The sequence below is a fragment of the Protopterus annectens genome, chromosome 13.part0 (genome assembly GCF_019279795.1).
Source record: "Protopterus annectens isolate FY-2018-M chromosome 13.part0, PAN1.0, whole genome shotgun sequence".
NCBI classification, from domain to species: Eukaryota; Metazoa; Chordata; order Ceratodontiformes; family Protopteridae; genus Protopterus; species Protopterus annectens.
In genome coordinates, this window is record NC_056747.1 from 535,977,038 (window position 1) to 535,998,527 (window position 21,490).

General features: G+C 39.5%; 1 protein-coding gene across 2 annotated transcripts in view; it reads right to left on the bottom strand.

The window, feature by feature from the left end:
• The window catches only part of LOC122787450 (methyltransferase-like protein 27), a 164,665-nt gene that overhangs the window by 82,177 nt on the left and 60,998 nt on the right, over window positions 1–21,490 (bottom strand). For both annotated transcript variants that reach the window (XM_044054166.1, XM_044054165.1), the window contains exon 2: window positions 7,861–8,014. In XM_044054166.1, coding sequence (XP_043910101.1) covers window positions 7,861–7,986 — 126 coding nt within the window. In that variant the 5' untranslated portion in view covers window positions 7,987–8,014. The remainder of the gene's footprint in view (window positions 1–7,860; window positions 8,015–21,490) is intronic.

Below are 21,490 nucleotides of genomic sequence, written 5' to 3' on the forward strand. Positions count from 1 at the left end.
CCCCCCCCCCCCCCCCCCCCCCCCCCCCCCCCCCCCCCCCCCCCCGTAATCTTTTCCTTCCTATTATACCCCACACACCAACCTTTTTCCTCACTTTTTTCTCCCCTTAAAATCCTTTCCCATTATAACACCTTTCCCCTTTGAGATTTCCCCCCTTCCCTTTAAAACCTAGAGGTTTGGGGGCCTTAAACAATTATTTCTAGCTACTTAAGAACTGGATTCAAGAATGAGGGATCTGAAAATAAAAATTCTTGGTTTATTTTTAGTAGTTGTGTCATGCTTAAAATCACCAAAATGTATTCCTCCCTGTTTAGTCAATGAGTATTTGTACTACTTTGAAATATTTAATTTTGTATGTAATTGGGAATCTACTGCATGACAGATCTTACATTTCTGCCAGTGTATTCCTGGTGGCTGAGGCATAACTTTTTCCAATACTAGCAAGTGGCTTGTTGTTTTTGCTACATAATATTGTTCACATATGTTTAATTTCACACGTTGATGTGGGAATATCATTACTTGCTTAGATAGTGCCATTTCAAAACGACCTCTACCTGTTTGGAAAACATTCCGTACAAGTTTGCATTTTAATGGTTGTATAATTCTCAGACTTGAAGTTAAGTATACTACAGGTGTCACCAGAGTTCAGAACTGATATTGTCACTTTCAGTTCATGGCTAGAAATATAGATGTGCGAGAAGCCCGCCTCTTTAAGTTGGATGGATTTCACACATTGCTTCAGGACTACAAGTAGTGAATAGAAAAACTTTTAGTCAATACTGGGAAAAGTCTACCAAAAAATGTTCACACTAAAACAGAGACAAACATAACAATGCTATATATAAAAGTTTGCATTCTCACAATCTTTCTTTTGAGAAGTATAAAGCTGCAGGCATCATAAATAAAACATAGTTTAAATATAACAATTCAATATCTAATTCAATTTTAGTTACTTACTTTCACTGCTGTAGGTCTAAAGGAACAGGTGGTGATGTCTCAAACACAATCAAAACTCCTACATTTAAAATCTAGCAGAATAATCAGAATTCAGCACAACTGTGTTATATAAAATACCTTTCATACACTGCAAAGCATTATCATTCATATGTGAAATTTCAATCATTCAAACATTGACTGGAATAATTATCAAACTACTAACAGACAATTTCAATTAGTTCTGAATTTCACAAATTAAGCTATCTTAGAGTAAATGATTTACAGTCCAGCCAGGAAAGTGAAGCAAACAGTAATAATCCAAACCATTACTCCTATTTCTTCTCCCCACAACGCCTCCATCACTTCTACATACTACCCATAATGCATACTTCCATATTTAACTTATGAACTAGAACCTACAGAGTATCCCCACCTTTCCAGACAATGATAAAGGAAGCAAAACTGAAATGAATCAACGCATTGTAAAACAAACTGAAAAAATATCTCTAATAACCAACATACTACAGCACATGACAACTTCTTTAAAAATAAATCTATGCGAGGTGTTAATATACAGGTAGTCTGAAGAATAACACTTTCCTGATGGAATTGTAAAATTTGCAAATTAAACAAGAAAAGGGTGCTACACTTCTTATAATGATGGTAATAATAATAATAATACTGATGATGAAACATTAGTAAACAAATATCTTCCTAAATGAAACATATCAGAGTAGCTACAAAACTAAACCAGCAATGAAGCCCTGAAGACAACAAGGTACTTTCTATGTCAGAAAGCTAAATGGAAAAACATGAAGACAGCCAATAAGTAATGCCCTAATGTCCCAGCCTCTGTTAACTACACATACTCTGCCATACATCATCTTCTTTTTTCGGCTTTTCCCGGTTAGGGGTCACCACAGCGGAACTCGGTCCGCTAATGATTGGCAGCAGATTTTTACGGCACCAAGGTGCCAGCCCAATGCCCAACTTTCAACGAAGGCACGCCCATTCACTCATGTCTTTCGAACATCACTCGACTACAGGGAGGACATGCAGACTCCACACAGAAGGCGCTCCAGCCGAGAATCGAACGGGAGATCCTCTTGCTGTGAGGTGACAACTCTACCGCTGCACCACCGCTGCATACATATTAAACTTAAATTCAGGTTTAGTTTTATAAAATCTAAAATTATAAATATTGCATCCTATAAATTATATATTAAGAAATATCCTGTGTTAATGAAAAGATGATTACTACTGCTACAAAAAATAAAGAACACAGACGGGCATATCAGACCAAAAAAATTCCCAGTACTTTCCACTGCAATATACAGAGCTATCAGCTTTATCCATACACTTTGAAAACTTTCGGTGTGTGTAATAATTTAATACTGATGACCTTAAACTAACAGATTCATAACATTATACATTTATTGACTAAAGGCCATCCCTGCTTATTCTGAGGATGTGGCAAAGATACTTGACCAGGAATTTACTACATGGCAGAAGACAGTAAGTCTACCTAGTTTATATTTTTAAGTGTCTGAACATTCTACACTCATCCATCTCTCCCCTAACTGTCCAAAGCCCTCTTGAATGCAGCTGTAGATTTCCTCTCCACTACCCATTCTAGTAGTCCATTCTATGGGATCACAACCCTCTCTGTGAAAAATGATTTTTAAACAGCCAGAAAGAAGTTGCTATAATCTGCTACCAGTTCCCCCTACTTCCTCCTCTGCTCTTCCTGTTTAGAGTGACACCTTCACATCTCCCTTACCTGATCTGTGCACCTATATCATGCTGTCATATCTCTTGTGGTTTCAAATGTGGCACCTTCACATCTCCTTTACCTGATCTGTGAGCACCTATATCATGCTCTCATATCTCTTGTGGTTTCAAATGTGACGCCTTCACATCTCCCTTACCTGATCTGTGCACCTATATCATACTCTCATATCTCTTGTGGTTTCAAATGACACATCTTCACATCTCCCTTACCTGATCTGTGCACCTATATCATGCTCTCATATCTCTTGTGGTTTCAAATGAGACGCCTTCACATCTACCTTACCTGATCTGTGCACCTATATCATGCTCTCATATCTCTTGTGGTTTCAAATGGGACGCCTTCACATCTCCCTTACCTGATCTGTGCACCTATATCATGCTCTCATATTTCTTGTGGTTTCAAATGTGATGCCTTCACATCTGCCTTACCTGATCTGTGCACCTACATCATGCTCTCATATCTCTTGTGGTTTCAAATGTGACGTCTTCACATCTCCCTTACCTGATCTGTGTACCTATATCATGTCTCATATCTCTTGTGGTTTCAAATAAGAGCAGATCTAGCTCTCACATCCTATGCCTCCTTTTCTAAAATATGCATCTTTCTGACAGCTGTGCACCATTCAATTCAGCAGCCTGATGTCATTTTCCTTATACAGGCTCCAGAATTTCATGAAGCTCTCAAAGTGGTGTCTGAATAATGTAAGCTGTACAGTTTTCCTGTAATGTATTTCCCTGAGGTTACACTCCAGCATTCTATTTGCTGGCCTCTCAGTCTGTTCCCAGTGGCCCCATCCAGGCATGATCAAGACCCCCCCCCCAACACTCTGTTGCCATCAGTCCTACTCTCTCTCATAGCTGATACTTTGCACGTGGGTTGTGAAACACTTACCATCTAACCACTTATTTAAACTCTTCCTCCCATCCTCTAGTCCTGCATTTATCATCAGTTCATGAGCAAACAGGATGATCCTGCCCTTTATTTTCTTAGATATGTCTGAGGAAAACACACATGTAGCAATCTTAAGAGTCTACCAATGCATTTTACACAATCCTCACAAGGATACTGCAGATAAACCCCATTCATCTAAATATTAGTAGCAACATATTCCAATAGATGAATAATTGGTTGAGGGGAATAATTCAGTAGCCAATAGCAGGTTATCCAGCCAAACCTAACAATGTGTCTCTTGTTGTCCCACATGGCCAAGAGCTAGGACAAGGGGTACAGCAAGAGTTTTGGAAACTGAAAACCAATTTGAAGGCCATCTTCCAGAATATACCCTCTCCACCAGCAGTGAATATTTTGGTCATCATTCAACACACGACAAAAAGGGAGCAAAAAGACACCCTTAAAACCATTTAGCCAACTAAGCATTCTAAAAACAAACCCAACTTTTAACAAAATATATAACTTTATAAAATAAATTCATGGTATAAACTAGAGGATTATTTTTAGTTTAAGTTCAAGAAAAGACACAAAAACATCAGAAAACTTTATTATTGTTTCAGTACTGTTTAAACTTATTTTCAAACATAAACACATTTACACTTGTATAACCTACCACAAGCTTAAATCAACAAATGCAGTCTGTTGTTTTGCCTTTTCAAAGAAATCTGACTTGTATGCTTGTGCATTCATTTCCTTTTCCGACCAAAATAGTCATATAACCAGAGAAGTCAGACCACCTGGCACTGGAAATTGCCTGTACCTGTGTAAAAGCAGCAACATCTCAAATCATCCCTTCAAAGTTCTTAGCAAACCTATCAGAAAATTACACCTGAGCCCTCAGGTACATGCCACACCTAAAATTGTCATATCCTCATTAATCATTCACATGGAGTTTAACGCTGCAGTTTGCTGGGCCATATTGTCATGGTCAATACAAGGATTTGTCATAGCAGTATCTTTCCAGTTACAGTAGACTTCAGTTTTGTAGAGAAATACATATAACTATAATTTTTTTCTGACAAAGTCAACTCTGCCCTGATATCTCTAGAAATGTGTTATATTCATCCCTCTGAAGAAATGTCATATGCTACCCACAAATAAAACATGCTAACTAATTTTTAATGTGATATATCTCAGTTTTCACATACTGGCAAGCCCCTCCCCATAGACTAACCCCATTGCTACTCCTTGCAGGGGTTTACACAGAATTTCTGGAACATCCACACTGTGACATTACAATAGAAAAGTTTTCCCCCATACACGATGACTGACATAGCATATTTCATTTTTTTTTGTGCTAAAGAAAATTGCATTGAAATATTCTATAGTGCTAATAGTTATAGTATTAAAATATTCTATAATTTGAAGCCTGAGGAGTCACTAATTTTCATTGGTTTAAAGAATCATCTGTGGGATTAGCCTATACCTACTTGTTAGGGTATTTGCCTTTCCATTTCTTAAGTGATGCAAGGCAAGCATCCTTCCAAGCAGGGGTTGACCATGCAGTATGGAAAAAAATGGCATGGAAACTGCTCAGAGAAGGCAACACAGCCAAAAACACAAGCAGGAGAACCAAGGCAACACTAGCCAAAGTATCCTAGTTAAGTGCTGACACAGAATCAGAGCTTCCCTTATTGATGGTCATGATGGCGATGAGCTGAAAAGCAGCTTCTATATCCAGTCTAGAAATGTATGTTACAGTAGCTTCCTTACCCTGTACATTAACTACTACAGGAAAAATACAAGGAGCAGTGATCATGGAATAGCACAGCAATAAATTGTTTGTGAAAGGATTTTGAAGGGATTCATTTTTCAATGTATTCAGTATCAATCCATACATTATAACTATTCCATATCAGCAGAAAATCTAATGGTAGTGGTTAGAAAGTGAACACCCTTATCAAGTTACACTTATCATTTTTACAAAAAGTTTAATTAATAGAATCTTTATAAAATCTGTTTTGCAAAATGTGCCACATCCCTCATGAGCATGTACTGGGACCTGCTGGATGCTGCAAATGCATGTAATCATCAATTTTCCTATTCCTGTGACAATATCTGATGCATCTATCATCCCCTACCCCCCTCCTACCCCATTTCCCCTAGAAGACTGAACCCACTCAATTTCATATCAGACTTGCTCAAGTTAAAAGAGAGTAGTTACTAACCAGAATGAAGCCTCATGAAACAAGATGCCTCACACTCACTATATGCATGCAGTAATCTCAGGTGCATCCATACACACACTTTTCCTTGGCTTATCAATTTCTGTCATACTGCATGGTCAACCCCCACTTGGAAGGATGCTTGCCTTGCATCACTCAACAAATGGAAAGGCAAATACCTTAACCAGTAGGTACAGGCTAATCCCACAGATGATTCTTTAAACCAAAATAAATTAGTGACTCCTCGGGCTTTAAATTATAAGATATTTTAATACTATAAATACTTACACACAGAAAAGATAGAACAAAAAAAAAAGATTTAATCCACAGGTAACTGCATGGGTTACTTAATCATCCACTTTTTATTAATATCCTATTTACTCATGCATTCAAAAATGGCTTTATAATGTCTTCCTATAAATTTCTGAATTCATTATTTCTTTCTGATTCAAAATACTCCATAATAATAATGCTGTGCACTACTTGAAATCTCTCCCACCTCTCAGGGGAAAAAGAATTACAGATATCATCTCTCAGTAGTTTTCTATGATTCATCCTGATCTAACCATATTGGAAAATATTGCAGTGTTCGTAAGAAAACACAGAATTCTGAATACAAATATAATAGGGCACTTCCTTTTTCCAAGATGTTATGATCTTGCACTGGGAGTACAGAAGTAAAATGTGTTGCAGTATAACTCCTCAAACTGAGGGTAAAAGGTAGCTACTGTATGGAAAACATTTTTTCTTTTTATTTTGGTTAAATCTGTATTTGGGAATTGTGCATTGAGTTACAGAAGTAGTGATGCTTTATGATACAGTTACCTGCAACATAAATGCTTTCCTTATGATCAACACATAAGCTCCTTTTTATATATCTTTGCTCTGGAAGATGCTTTCTTGGTAGGATTTTTTTAATCTCCAGCTCCTACATTCATTCATTCTCCAGGTACCCACTTAATAATAAGCCCCAGTTAAGGGCTGACACAGAACCAGAGCTTCCTTTGCCACTCACTGAATACAAGGCCAAGAAAATAATCCTGCCCAGGATCTCAGTGTATGGCAGTCTGCCCACACATTAATTCACAGATGTATGTACCTGTGGACGACATGTAAGATTGCAAATTCATCTAATACATATGAGTCTGGAGCACCATGCAAAAGTCAATATGGAAAAAATGGCATGGAAACTGCTCAGAGAAGGCAACCCAGCCAACAAACAAACAAACAGGAGAACCAAGGCAACACTAGCCAAAGTATCAGAGTGCCACGTTAAGATCTCCAAATATCTTCTCATCATTTTTCATATATTGATCCTGCACTGTTTGAGTTTCCCTCCTTTGAACAACCTCCATTCTGTCAATGTCTCATTTTTAGTAAAGTCCCCAGAACTGTACACAATATTACATGTGTTGCTATACAACTCACAGTACAATGGAAATATTATTCTCCATTTTTCCTGTTGGGAGGGGTTCTCCCACTGCATCCCAAAATTCTACATGCCTTTCTTATTCATTTTCCTATTGACTGCATGCTTTAAATAAATTCCAGCTTCTTCTTTCAACTGCTACCATATGTAATGGTAGAGGAATTCTTAATGATGGAAACTCAAGGATGTTTTAACTCCCAATGCTTCCTTACAAAATGCAATGTAGGATCTAATGTAGGAGTAGCAGAAGTGAGACAGTACAATGTTATGACATTTCCTGTCCCATAAAACCCCACTAAAAGAAATGGTGAGGACTATAGTGCACTAACAGTTCAGTTCAAGTCTCTTCCAAACCTTCGGTATGGCTAACTATGGAGGAAATTCTACGGACTGTGGTTCTGGTGCTTCAAGAAGATAACACATTTAGTGGTGGACAGCAGTGCCACAGTAATGGAGTCATTTTCAGTCTGCAGTCCCACACACAATCTCAGAATATGCCACAGTAGACAATAATAATGCAAATGTCCTCTTCATTTCTGCAAAGAGGAAGGCCACTAACATGGAAAAAATGTTGTAGTTACACTTACCTGGTCATAATTAGAAGCCCAGCTGTCATAAAATTTAATTTTGTCTGCAGCTGATGTACTTTTCAGGGCAAAGGCTAGAACTTTCTTTGCATCAGAAAATGTCCTGCTATTAGTCACGTCTTCCATTCTTTATACTCAATAATACTCTGTCAGCCTGTTGAAACAGAAAATGAACTTATGAGAAACAAAGCAATCCAAATCAAGCAATCTTGCCATGTTCTTCCATTCTGCTCTTTCTGCCAGCCACATGCAGTTACTTAAGTGCACACACTGTTTTCGGGGGTAGCATAAAAATATGGATGAAAATCTCTTGAAAACGATGTAAGAAGAAGCTGTATACAAATCTGCAGTTATTACTTTAAACTAAAGTATGTATCATAAATGCAGAACACAAGTTTATAAATACAAAATAAGTAATTTCTCTGCAGCAGTCCATATGAAATGAAATATTTTCTTTGTGATGTTCACCTTTTGAAGATGCATATATATGTTTCTTTCATTTTAAAACCCCAAGATTCATTCATGTAACACAGAAATGGTACAGTTTAAGCAGCTAAAACAGTCACAACTAGAACATTTGTGCTAATTATAAGCATTCCATTTGGTTCACTCAGCTGCAGGCCTGGAATATGGAACTTACATAATAAGCTGTATTTTTTTTTAATTCTCACAAAAACAGCAGAACTGTCTGACTACTATATATTAGCCTCATCAAGAAATAAGAACTGAGAACTGCCATACAGATTACTACATATCAGCTACAAAAGATAACTGGTACAAACATATCAGCAATTCATGAGACGTTAAAATGTACATCTCATGATGAGCAATACAGGTAAAAAGAAACAGCCTTCTGAACAGGAAAGCATGTTACTATACGATGCATGGGACCCTATTTAATTAGGGACCCAGAAATCAAAAGACCATCCGGTAGGGAGAGGAACCAAGGAGCTGAAGGCCAGTTCTATTTCTTTAGAAGTGAAGGAAAGGATATGGACTTCTGTTGCAGTGAGGCCATGGTTAGCCCCACGCATAGAAGGACACAGGAGATGCAAACTAGGGGACCTTGCAGGGTGCGAAACTGTATGTAAACAATTAGGTACAGCTTTTGAAGTATGCGATCCAGAACAGTGTTTTGCTTAGAACACCCCACATTTCAGCTATCTCAATGTTAAAATAATGCAAGATAAGTATTCTGTGTAATCTTGGCTGAAATTAAATATAGTTTTAATTGGCTAACATCTGCTGCTTTGGTTGAGTCAGTAATTTCTGACTTGCAGACCATAAAGTGAATCCTTCACTTACTCCAAATATTTTCAAGATGGCTCTCTAAGCAGAAACTCTCTCTGCAAAGTGCTCCCACATAAGTTTTAGAGTTCAATGTAATCTGGCTGTTTTACTACTGCACTCAAAAAATGGAGCTGGTGAAAAAAAAAACTTTTTTTTAAAATTTATTTTATTACATTTGTTTACCGGGAGAGTCCGACTAGGCATAAAACCCTTTTTCAGCAGAGGCCCGGGGAGAAAAGCTCCATTGTTAGTAGACTATTATGTTAGTAGAAAGAAAATAAAGAGAAAAAAACAGTAACAGACATTCATAACGGGGTAAAAAGACAAACAGAATAAATTGGTCAAGTGGGAGACAAGACCAACAATCTTATATAACAAGGTAGTGACATTGTATACAATGAGAGTGCAATTACGATACTTAGTCTTACATACAGGTACCATAGCAAACTGAAGACTTAATATCTGATATTAACAGTGAAAAAGAAAAAAAACAACATAAGGTAGTCATATAACTTAAATTCAATGCTCATTACATATGCAATTCAAATTTTAAAATCAGCTAGTTCCATGGTTTGGGCTACCCATGCCCAGTACATGTACAAGTCCAGGAATTGGTGAGGTGGGCTTTAATGTGATGGTTGAAGTTTTTTAAGCAAGTTATAGTTCTAATTTCAAGTGGTAAGGCATTCCACAGTTTAGTAATGTAGTAGGAGTACAGAGAGTCACCTGAGCTATTTTTACTCCTGGTTATTTCCATTAGAGCTTTATTAGTGAATCTTAGTGGACGGGTACTTATATGGGGATTGAGGAGGCCTTGTAGAGCTGGTGTTTTATCAGGTTTATAGTACATTTGGTGGACGGTAGAGAGTTGAGTGAGGATGAGTTGGTGGGGTAGTTCTAACCAAGATAGTTGTCTTAGGGCCTTACAATGATGGGTTCTAGGAGGACAACTAGTGGCAAATTTAGCTATCTTAGTATAGCAGGCATCTAGCTTGGTTAGACCTGATTTGGAGAGGTTGGTAAAGATGGGTGAGGCGTATAGTAAAGTTGACATAAGATGAGTTCTGGCTGTGGTTATTCTGAAGTTTGTGGGTAGGTAGTTTTTGCATCTGTATAAGGTACCTATTTTCTTGTGCACTTTTTTTACAGTCTGGGCAATGTGTAAGTCGAACTTTAGATTTTTATCAATAACACAGAGAAGTTGGGTGGATGGTACTGGTTCGATCAAAGTCTTATTACTGGATGTGATGTTGAAGTAAGTGGATTAGATTTGAATTTAGTGGAGTGGAAGAGCATAAGTTTAGTTTTATTTGGGTTCAAGATTAATTGGGCATCTGCCAACCATGATTCAATAGCATTGAAGGATGTTTGGGTTAAGTTCTGTAGTTCAGGTAAAGTTGTGGCAGAACATATGACAGTGGAATCGTTTGCATACTGTATAAGGGTGGCTAGAGCTGTAGCATTATGGAGTTTATTTGTAAACAGGTTAAAAAGAAGGGGGACGAGAATAGACCCTTGAGGCACACCCATAGTCACTGGTAGTAAGGGAGGAGCTTTGTTCCATCGTACCGCTTGTTGCTGATCTATGAGGTAGTTCTGAAACCAGGCTAAAGTGGAGTAGCTTAGGTTCAATTTGGACAAGGCAGTCAGCAGTTGAAGAATAATGTCATATACTACTATACATTAAATTGTTGTAGTTTTGAAATTACCAGTTAAACCTTAGTCCAGTGCAGAGAAGTTAATCAGGTAAAAACAGAGTGAATCTTTACTGCCTTTCTCCCAAGATTTACCTGCTAATGCCAGAAATGAAAGTTAAAAATGGTGCCATATAGTACCTAATTAAACTGGGAATTAAAGACTACATATATTTTCAGAATATGCTGTGTTTTTCATTAAACAATCAATATTCCAATGTGAATTCCAGCTAGAAATATTTGCAGATATAACACTTTTTCCTAAAGAGTTTTAAGCAATATCAATATTACTTCTTGATAATGATTTCATACAAATAAATTTTAACTGATATGACATTATACTTCATATGACTTTAACTCTGGTGGTGCTGAGATCACATGCATACCTGGATCCATATTTGCTAATAAGGATTTTATTTGACAAAAAAATTAATAACACAGTTGTAGAATATGTATGTGTGTTGTACCTTTAAGAAACATTTCCAAGGACAGCACGTGCATATAAATAGCAAACACATGCTAGCTTCAGTGCCATTTTGAGAGTACAGTCAGAATGTGACCATGTATGAGAGAGAGAGAGAGTCAGTTTGTTTATAAGTTTATCTAAGTTAAAGTTATTAAGCATCAATCCTGATGTGTTTGTACATGATAAAGCTGCTTGAACAAAACCAACACTTGTTCGTCTGGTACATCCAGACCAGATGAATGACATGGAGTCAGACCGGGATTCCAGAGGCTGTTTTTCAGAACTAACAGTGAAGATAAACGTAAAGAACCGAGAGCGGAAAAGGGCCAGAAATAAGCTAAAGGTAATGAAAACTTGCACAAATGAGTATTTTATTAAAAAAAGATAAAACGGGCGTGGCTTGGATGGAAGCCTGATAGCAGCATAAAATCTTTGCTCTGCAGCTTTTCAACTTTCCTGACAGGATTTATTACTAAAACTCACCACAAATAATTGCAAATTAATAGATGTGAGAGTGTTCAATCTCGCCTTTGTTCTTACACATGGGTTCGGAGCCGATCCTCGGCTCCGTGCCGGCCGACTGCAAGCTCTGCATCGAGAAGAAGCTCGAGGACATCTAATACCCACAATCCCCCTCTGCCTTTACCTCAGATCTAGTTTGCCGCTGCTGCATTCGCATCGTTGGAGGCTAGCTCGAGCATCTTCAGATAAGATTTAACTTTCTTTTTGTTCAATTTTAGGAGAACTTGTTCAAAATTACTTGTTAGTGTATTTAGTGTATGGTGTGTGTGTAGAGAGAAATTCTCGGTACCGTTATCTTAGTTTAACTTCTTTTAACTGGTATAGAGTTTTTCGGGGCCTACCACCCCTACTTGGATTAGACAACTGGACTGACATATTTACCGGATTTGACCTTTTTTTCTCTGGATTGACTGTTACTGGACTTGACTTTTTTTCTCTTACTACAAAATGTCTGAGAAAATGAAATCTGGATTTAAACGTTGCCAGTGTGGCCAAAAAATGTTGGTCACTGACAACCACAGTTCCTGTGTCTACTGCCTTGGCCCTCTCCACTTACAAGAGGACTGTTCAATTTGTCACTCTTTTAGTGGGAGGGTCATGACAGATAGGTGCAGGAAACTGATGGACAGAGGTTTATTGAAACCTTCTTTCCAGGAGGCTCTGGATGCTTCAGACCAGGCATCCAAATCCTCGAAGGAATCGAAGACGTCGGAGCCCAAGTCATCGGCTCCGAGCTCTTGAGCAAAGTTAGATCAGCGGTTCCACAGACTTCGGGGCCGAGTGTTCAACTGTTGGCAGTTTCCGAGCCTCGAGTCTTGGAACCGGTGACGGAGCTCCCTCCACCGACTCTGTTGAGGTCGGCTCCGTCTTCGATCCCTTCGACTCGTTCTTCCAGGCCCCTCTCCGACACCGATGTGGACCGTGTGGTGCAGAAATTGATAGAGAATACGGCCTTATCCAAGCTTATCTCGGTCTCCTCTCAGTTGATGTCGAGACTTGAAGGCCTTCCACTATCTCCATCTGTTCCTCCTCCGAGACCTATCCAGTCTTCGGAGCCGGAAGAAGCTGAACTGATGATTGTGGAGCCCTCGGTGCCAGAACCGTCTTTTTCTCGGTCGGCACCGTTCACCTCGACTCCATCCGATCCGGTACTGGAGTCTCGGAGCCGAAGATCCATCCTTGGTTCCGGGACCGAGAGTCGGACTGATGTTTCGGTTCCGACACTCCCTCTCGGAGCCTCGGCGCGGATTGACTTGGTTCCGTCCTCGGGGTCGGTGCCTTCGGTTCCTGTTTCGGGGATTCTTCCCATTTCTTCGGAACCGGGAGATACCTCGACTCGGGACCCGGGGGCCTTCGACCTCATGAGGAAGGTGTTGTCTACCCAGACAACCACATCAGCAGGAACAGCTTCTCCTCCCCATAAAGGACCGTTATCCTCCTCTGCACCCACGGCTACATCCAAGCGTCGAGCACCGGTGTCTCAGCCACCCCTAGAGGGTGCCCCCTCTTCCTCGGAGGCTTCTTCGGATGTTCCCCACGAAGAAGTCCCTAGGAAAAGATTGTGTAAGAGGAGACACTTAGATTCTCCACAAGAATCTTTGACATCCGATACTGACTTGGATGAGTCAGAAGGGTCCCCTAAGTCACCTTCAGAAGATGTCTCCTTTTCTGACATCTTGGAGATTCTAAAACAGAGAGGTGATTGGCAATCCCTTCCCCCTTCTGAGGATGAGTCAGTTTTGCTGAAGGCATTTGGTGCTCGCCCTTCCTCCTCCTGGGTCACTCCGCCCTTCGATGAGTTAATGGAGTTGATTGCTCGAAGGGCGTGGGAGACACCTGACACGGTGGAACCAGTCCCTAGGAAGCCTAATAAGTACATTACGGCACCACAGGACAAGGCTTACCTCACCAAAGGAGTTCCAGTAGGCGCCATGGTGGTGGCAGCGCCACGAAAAGGAGATGTCGGAGTCTTCCTCATCTGTCCATCCGCCTAACAGAGATTCTAGGACCATGGACAGATACGGGAAGCGCATTTTCAGTTCAGCGGCTTTCTCTATGCGTTCCCTGAACTATTTGACTCATTTTACACGCTTACAGAGGGATCTAGTCAAAGAGTTGGGAGATACCCTCCAGGGTACTACAGATGCTGCTGTTTCAGAGAAAGTTACAGCACATCTCAACACCCTTACATCCATTGTAAACTCGTCCATGAGGCTGATATCATACGCAGCCGAGGGATCGAGTAGGGCAGCGGCTTCAGCGATTGCTCTTCGTAGGCAATCCTGGATGCGCTTATGTTCGTTCGCGGAAGCCTTCAAGTCTTCCTTTACTAACGCCCCATTTGATGGAGCCACACTTTTGGCCCTAAAGTAAAGGAGACCCTTACCCGGTGTGAACAGGAGGGAAAGACTCTGTCTGCTGTCGGAGTCCGTTTTCCACCCTTCCAGACCGTACCCCAAAGGGCAACGTGGTGGGAAAATGTGGTTTCAAAACCCCAAGGATCTTTCCCAAACACACAGGGTGATGCCCCTCTAGAGGCAGAGGGGGCAGAGGTGGAAGACGCCGCCCTGGCGGCAGAGGGGTCCGCAAAACCAAGGTGACAGGGATAACCTTCCTGGCAAACCTTTTCAGCACTCCTGAGAGGAGGCCCGACTGTCCTGCTCTGGAGGCAGTCGGGGTCGCTAGCTTTATACCCTCAGGCCTGGCAAAACCTTTCTTCAGACAATTGGGTAAAAAGCGTTGTTACCAGAGGTTACAAAATCCCATTTCTATCCACCCCATTCCAAAGAAAACTCCCAGATGTACCACCCCATCTGCGAGAGCCAGCAGCTACAGAAATTTCAAAGCTGCTAGGAAAGAGAGTCATCCAACCAGACCCAGCGGACCAAATAGGATTCGGAACTTACTCAAGGTTCTTTTTAGTTCCAAAGAAAACAGGGGACTGGAGGCCGATTCTGGACCTAAGCCATCTCAACACCTTTGTCAAGAAGGAAAAGTTCCGAATGGTCATGCTTCAATCGATCCTTCCATTCTTACAGAAGGACGACTGGATGTGCTCAATAGATCTGAAGGACGCATACTACTACATCAAAATGGCCAGGGCGTCCAGGGATCATTTGCGCTTCCGGCTGGGAGCCAGTCACTATCAGTTTCGAGCCCTGCCCTTTGGTCTGACCACAGCCCCCAGGGTCTTCACCAAATGCATGGCAGTGGTAGCGTCTCATCTGAGGCGCCTAGGATTCCAGGTGTTTCCATATCTGGACGACTGGCTCCTGTCTGCCACCACCAGGCGTCAACTGATACAGGCCAGGGATTACACCCTACAACTTTGTACACACCTTGGAATTTCAGTAAATTTCAAAAAATCTTTACTACAGCCATCACAGCATATCTTATTCATAGGAGCGGAATTAGATACGCACCATTTAGTTCTAAGACTTCCTACAGAAAGAATAGTAGCACTTCAAATCAACATTTCTCTTCTGCTGTCATCCAGAAAGTCCCCGGCAAAACTTGTTCTGAAAGTCTTGGGTCTCATGGCATCTTCTCTCGTTGCGATACCATTGGGAAGACTGCACATGAGAGTGCTACAATGGCTTCTGTTTGCACAATGGTCATTCCAACAACTTCCACTGACTCACGAAATATTGATAACGAAAACATGCAAATCACACCTAATGTGGTGGTTACAGACTTGCAACCTATCCAGCGGAAGACCATTTGTGCTACCCGCACCGTCAGCGACGATAACCACGGACGCTTCCCTGATAGGGTGGGGGGGGCATCTTTCAGGGACAGACAGTCCAAGGCGAATGGACCAATCTGGAGTACAATCTGCACATCAATGTTCTGGAGTTGAGGGCAGTGTTTTTGGCATTGCAACACTTTGCTCCCCTTCTTCCTCCAGGGACCACTGCAGTTCAGACAGACAACATGTCCGTAGTCTGGTACATAAACAAGCAAGGGGGAACCAGGTCTTACCAACTATGCAGAGAGGCCATGAGAATTTGGCAATGGGCGGAGTCCACCGGTCGCTTTCTGATCGCAACACACATCCCGGGGTCATCCAACGTCATAGCCGACAGGCTGAGCAGGGCAATACTGTTGCCTCACGAGTGGTCCCTCAAACAGTCAGTTGCGAGAATGATTTTTCGCAAATAGGGCCAGCCTACCTGCGATCTGTTTGCGTCTCCAATGAACGCCAAATGCAGGAGCTACTTTGCCCTATTACCCCCTCCAGGGAAGTCCCCAGGGGCGCTGGTGCACGATTGGCCCCCGGGTCTCCTATATGCTTTTCCTCCATTTCCCCTGATTGCAAAGTTTCTACAGAAAGCCAACAACCTTCAGAGGACTATTATCCTCATTGCTCCGTTCTGGCCTCGTCAAATTTGGTTCCCTTTTCTATTGCATCACCGCATTCGGGGACCTTGGATGCTGGACCCAGAGCCAGATCTACTGACTCACTCATCAGGAGTTCCTCACCCATCTCTAGAATCCCTCCATCTAGCAGCTTGGCTGCTCCACTTCCCTTTCTAGCCAGGTCGGTTCCCCTTACATCGGCGGTTCAAGATATTTTAGTGGCTTCTCATAAAGTTTCCACTACGAAGACTTACACCAGTAAGTGGAAACGTTTTGTCTTTTGGGTGGAGTCACATCATTTGGACCCTGTTATAGCTCCGTTAAACAAGATTTTAGAGTTCTTGACTGAACTATTTCATGAGGGAGCTTCCCCGGCTACTTTAAGAGTACAGTTAGCTGCCATTTCTAACTATCATGTAGAGGAATGTGGTGTGCCTATTATGGCTCACAGACTTTGTAAAGCCTTTTTAAAAGGTTCTTTTCATATCAGACCACCAGTCAGAAGTCCGACATCACCGTGGAATTTGAACCTGTTACTCTCTAAATTGATGTTGCCACCCTTTGAACCAGCCTCAAGTTGCACATTGAAATTTTTGTCATGGAAAACTTTATTTCTAGTGGCCATTACATCTGCTAGAAGAGTGTCTGAACTTCAGGCCCTTTCTGTCAAACATCCTTATTTAATATTTCATTCTGACAGAGTATCCCTACGCACTAATCCATCCTTTCTTCCCAAAGTTTGCTCTTCTAGTAATATTAATCAGTCCATTGAATTACCCACCTTCTTTAAGAACCACTCTAATAAATTGGAGTATATGTTGCACAAACTGGATGTCCATAGACAACTCAGATTTTATTTGGATAGAACAAAAGATCACAGGAAATCTGATCAACTATTTGTAGCTTTTGCTGACAGCAGAAAGGGTCTTGCAGTTATGAAACGAACTCTTTCTAAATGGCTAACTGACTGTATCACATATGTTTATGAGGCCTCTGATCAAACATTATCAGTCAAACCCAAAGGACATTCCACCAGATCAGTTTCTACATCTTTGGCTCACAGCTCGCTAAACACCACTAGACACTATTTGTGCGGCTGCTACTTGGGCTAAACCACATACATTTATCTCTCATTACAAAGTGGACAGGGTTTCTAGGGATAGGGCAACCTTTGGTTCCACTGTGCTCAGGAACGTTCTCCCTTGAGTTTCTCAGGATCATGGAGCTAGGGACGCTACCCATGTGTAAGAACAAAGGCGAGATTGAACACTCTCACATAAAGAAGTTATGTCCTTACCATAACGTTCCATGTGGAGTGTTTATCTCGCCTTGGTTATTACACTCCCACCCCTCCCACCCTTAGGAAGAACGTTCAATTTGGTGCCTGGTCTGGAGTATTCTCCTTCTGCTGTTGCATTATTAGTGTTACTATCATACCCTTGGTATGTTTGTATATATGTACATCTATGTATATAGTTTGGCATGTGTGCGTGCTTTTATGTCTGGTTTGCTTGCAAACTAGATCTGAGGTAAAGGCAGAGGGGGATTGTGGGTATTAGATGTCCTCGAGCTTCTTCTCGATGCAGAGCTTGCAGTCGGCCGGCACGGAGCCGAGGATCGGCTCCGAACCCATGTGTAATAACCAAGGCGAGATGAACACTCCACATGGAACGTTATGGTAAGGACATAACTTCTTTTTCTATAAAGTAGAACTTGAAAGCTTTCTTTTGGTGTATTTTTCATCTAAGAATCTCCAGATTTTCCTGTCAAACAAGAAGAAAGAAGGAAGGGAAAATTGCACTTAAAGAAAAGATGAGTCTTTTAAAATCTACACAGCAAGATGGCTCTCTGAAGAAAAAGGTACATTCCATTCTGACAAATATCCAAGACCTAATAAAAATGGACAAACTAGATACAAAAGTGGATAAAATAAAAGAGATTCCAATAAACAAATTGAAATACTGAGTGACATTCTAAAACAACAGAAAATACAAATTTCAGCAATAGAAGAATCTATCTCGGATATTGACAGCAGACTGATAGACACAGAGAAAAATATGGAAACTCTCCTATTACAAAACAATAAACTCATCAATAAAGTAGATGATTTAGAAAACCAAACCAGAAGAAATAACATCAGGATACACGGTATACCAGAAGGAATGGAAGGAGACAACAGGATTAATTTTTTGACAACATGGATCCCTAAAACACTAAATTTACCAGAGGCTCTTTCTTTTGGCTTTGAAAGAGCCCATAGATCACTAACTACAACCCATCAAACAAGAAGAAGACATATCCTAGATCAATAATAGCAAAACTAATGTCTAGCTAGGACAAAGATCTGATTTTAAAATCAGCTTGGGCTCTCTCTCCTACAAAAATAAATGATCAGATAGTCAGATTTGACAACAACTACTCTACTACTGTTTTTACAAAAAACCTTCATTCCTCTCATCAAATCTCTCAAGCAAGCTGGTATTAAGGCACAATTAACATACCCTGCCAAAATTAGACTTTGCCTTCCTGAGGGGAAAAGAACCTTCAAAACTTTAGAAGAAGCAAACACTTTTATGAAGAAGAGGAATCTGGTAACTACAGAAGATCAAATGAATACTACTTCAACATTAAAGAGACAAGCAGCAACAAAGTCTGACTGGGCTGTGAAAGACAAGAAGAAACTCAAAGACAAATGAACAAAATGTACTTTTTGCCTTTTTTGTCGTCTCTATTTTAAATCTTTTGAATAGTCAACTAACATTCTGATATCACAGATTGCTACAAAGATAAACAAGGTAAAATATGATTTTTATTTTCATTAATATCTCTATTGCTATTTTAAATCAGTAATATAGATATATGAAGTAACATAACTTCATCCATCACATTTAGTATAAGCTGCAAGGTACTTAAGAAATGCCTAGCTGTTATTCTTAATAACCTTTAGTAATTAAAATGTATCCATTACATTTAGCATAGGCTGCAAGGTACCTAAGAAATGCCTAGCTGTTATTCTTAATAACTTCCATGAATTAAACTACATCTTGGATAAAGTATACATTATTATTTTATTTATTTATTTTCTCTATTAATACCTAAAAAGTAAACACACAAACACAAAAAAAGTTCATAAAATATAGCTAATGTGACATGTTGGGATTTACATAAGTGCAATGTCTCACTTGCAGTGTGGTTATAGTACTCTATGTCTTGATTTTATGAAAACTATAGAGCCTCCTAAAAGGCTTTGTTTATGTTGTTTAACAAAGTACTGGAGATGTGTTCATTTAGTGAAGCAAGCATGATATATTAGTTGTAAATAACCTTTAAGATAGAGCTTATATTTTATGCCTGTTTTTAAACAGTATGAAAGTAAATGTGCTTAAACTGATGTTTTTCTACAGTACATTAGATTTGCAACACAAATAAACTTGCAGCATTTTGCGAACTTTTTTTAATCATCCGATACATGTTAAATACAATTACCGCCTTCTTACCTAAATGGTTTTGAAATTAGAGTTTCTGAAAGCAGCTTGAGCCTTGTAATAAATCCACGAGCTTCATTTCTTCACAGAAACAACTGAGATGCCTAGCAGGAACTGAACAATTGACCTCTGAACCTGTAGTTCCTCTTTGAGACCAACGGACCAATCAGAACACTGGAAAAATGGCAAAGTAACTCAAAACATAAAACGAGCTTTATTTCAATATATCTGACAAATAAAAATAACTATCTATATGTTTTACAAGGTTTATAATGCTGCTTGAATAAGAAGATGCTTTTTTGTTGTCAGGGCAACAGTTCCACCGTAATGATCGCACTGCTGTTAATTTGTAGAGTGGTCCTCCTGATTTTGCCTCTTACTGTCGTGCTGTTTCTTCTAAAATGTTTCATTTCCTGGTAAAGCACTACATTGCATTCAGGCAGTAACGCAAGAAATACATTGTTATTGTTTAGAAAATGAAAGTTAATACAACACGTGTTGTATTAACAGGAATTCACATAGAGTAAGGTTTTAAAGCCATTATTTCTTATCTTCGCTGCTGATTGTTCAATAAAGAAGTTAAAAGCTTTGTTATGACTGAGCAGCCACTATTGTATGTATAATCTATATATGAAGAATAATCAGGAAATAGACAGACAAAATTATTCTGTCTTACTATAAAAATGCTACACACATTCATATTAATCTTTGGTCTGTAAAACTATCCTTTTGCTGCACTCATTGCTAAGAAAGACATTCCACTAAAATAAAAATGAGTTGTGAAATTCCCCCTTTTTGTGCAACAGAACTGCCACTAACTCTTGTGCTAGAATCAAGGGGTCTTGCTCGCAATAACTCATAAGCAATGGACTACCTAATCTACTCACAGTATTCATCAGCAGTGCCAAACAGCAGTAGAAAGAGATGTACTACATACAAGAAATAAAGTGTCATAACATTTTGAAAATGTCATGACTTAATTGGACGTTATTAAGTTAAGGTACTGTCTATCTTACAATTACACACCTTGAAAAAGTAATACAATATATTCCATCAGCTCATTGGGGGTGTTGTCCTGATAAAGGAAGAGTACCAATAAAAATATAATAAAAAAGCAGTACAGCCACTTAATACAATACATGTTTTTGAACACTGGTTATGTGCAGAGATGGTGCACAAATGCATTGCATACTAAAGAAGTATTGGTTAAAATGTCAATGCTAAAGTATTTCACCCTTAGTTTTTGTAATAATTTTAAGGGATACTGTGTTATACTGTTGCCATAACTTGTTAACTTTATGATTTGATGAGGTTTTTTTCTTTTCTCCAAGTCTTGTTAGTACCTTACAAGACACATTATAAGAAAATATAGAGATTAACCAAATATTAAATGTTAAAATATTGTGGATAAAGGTAAAAAATATATGTACTACTGCATACTCCTTTTCTTTTTTTTATACTGTTTCCCCAACTTGACATCCCATGAAATATAACATTTGTAGTAATCTACAGAAATTTTCTTTTTTCTTAAATTTTATATGACTTAGTTTATTGAAACAAACTTCTGTTTTTTGGGGAGGGGAAATGAAGGTTATAATAGAATAAATACTTTATTTAATAGATAGTTTATGCACACACAAATTTAAAAGTTTGTTCCCATTCTCTGAATGATTGATTGTAAGAATAGTAAGGTATTATATATATTACTTACATTTAACCTTAATCAAAATATTAGTTCATATAGACTCTACAATATATAACCCTATCTTCTTTTTGGTTATTAATGAAGCATGCAGTTGTAGTGACCCAATGTC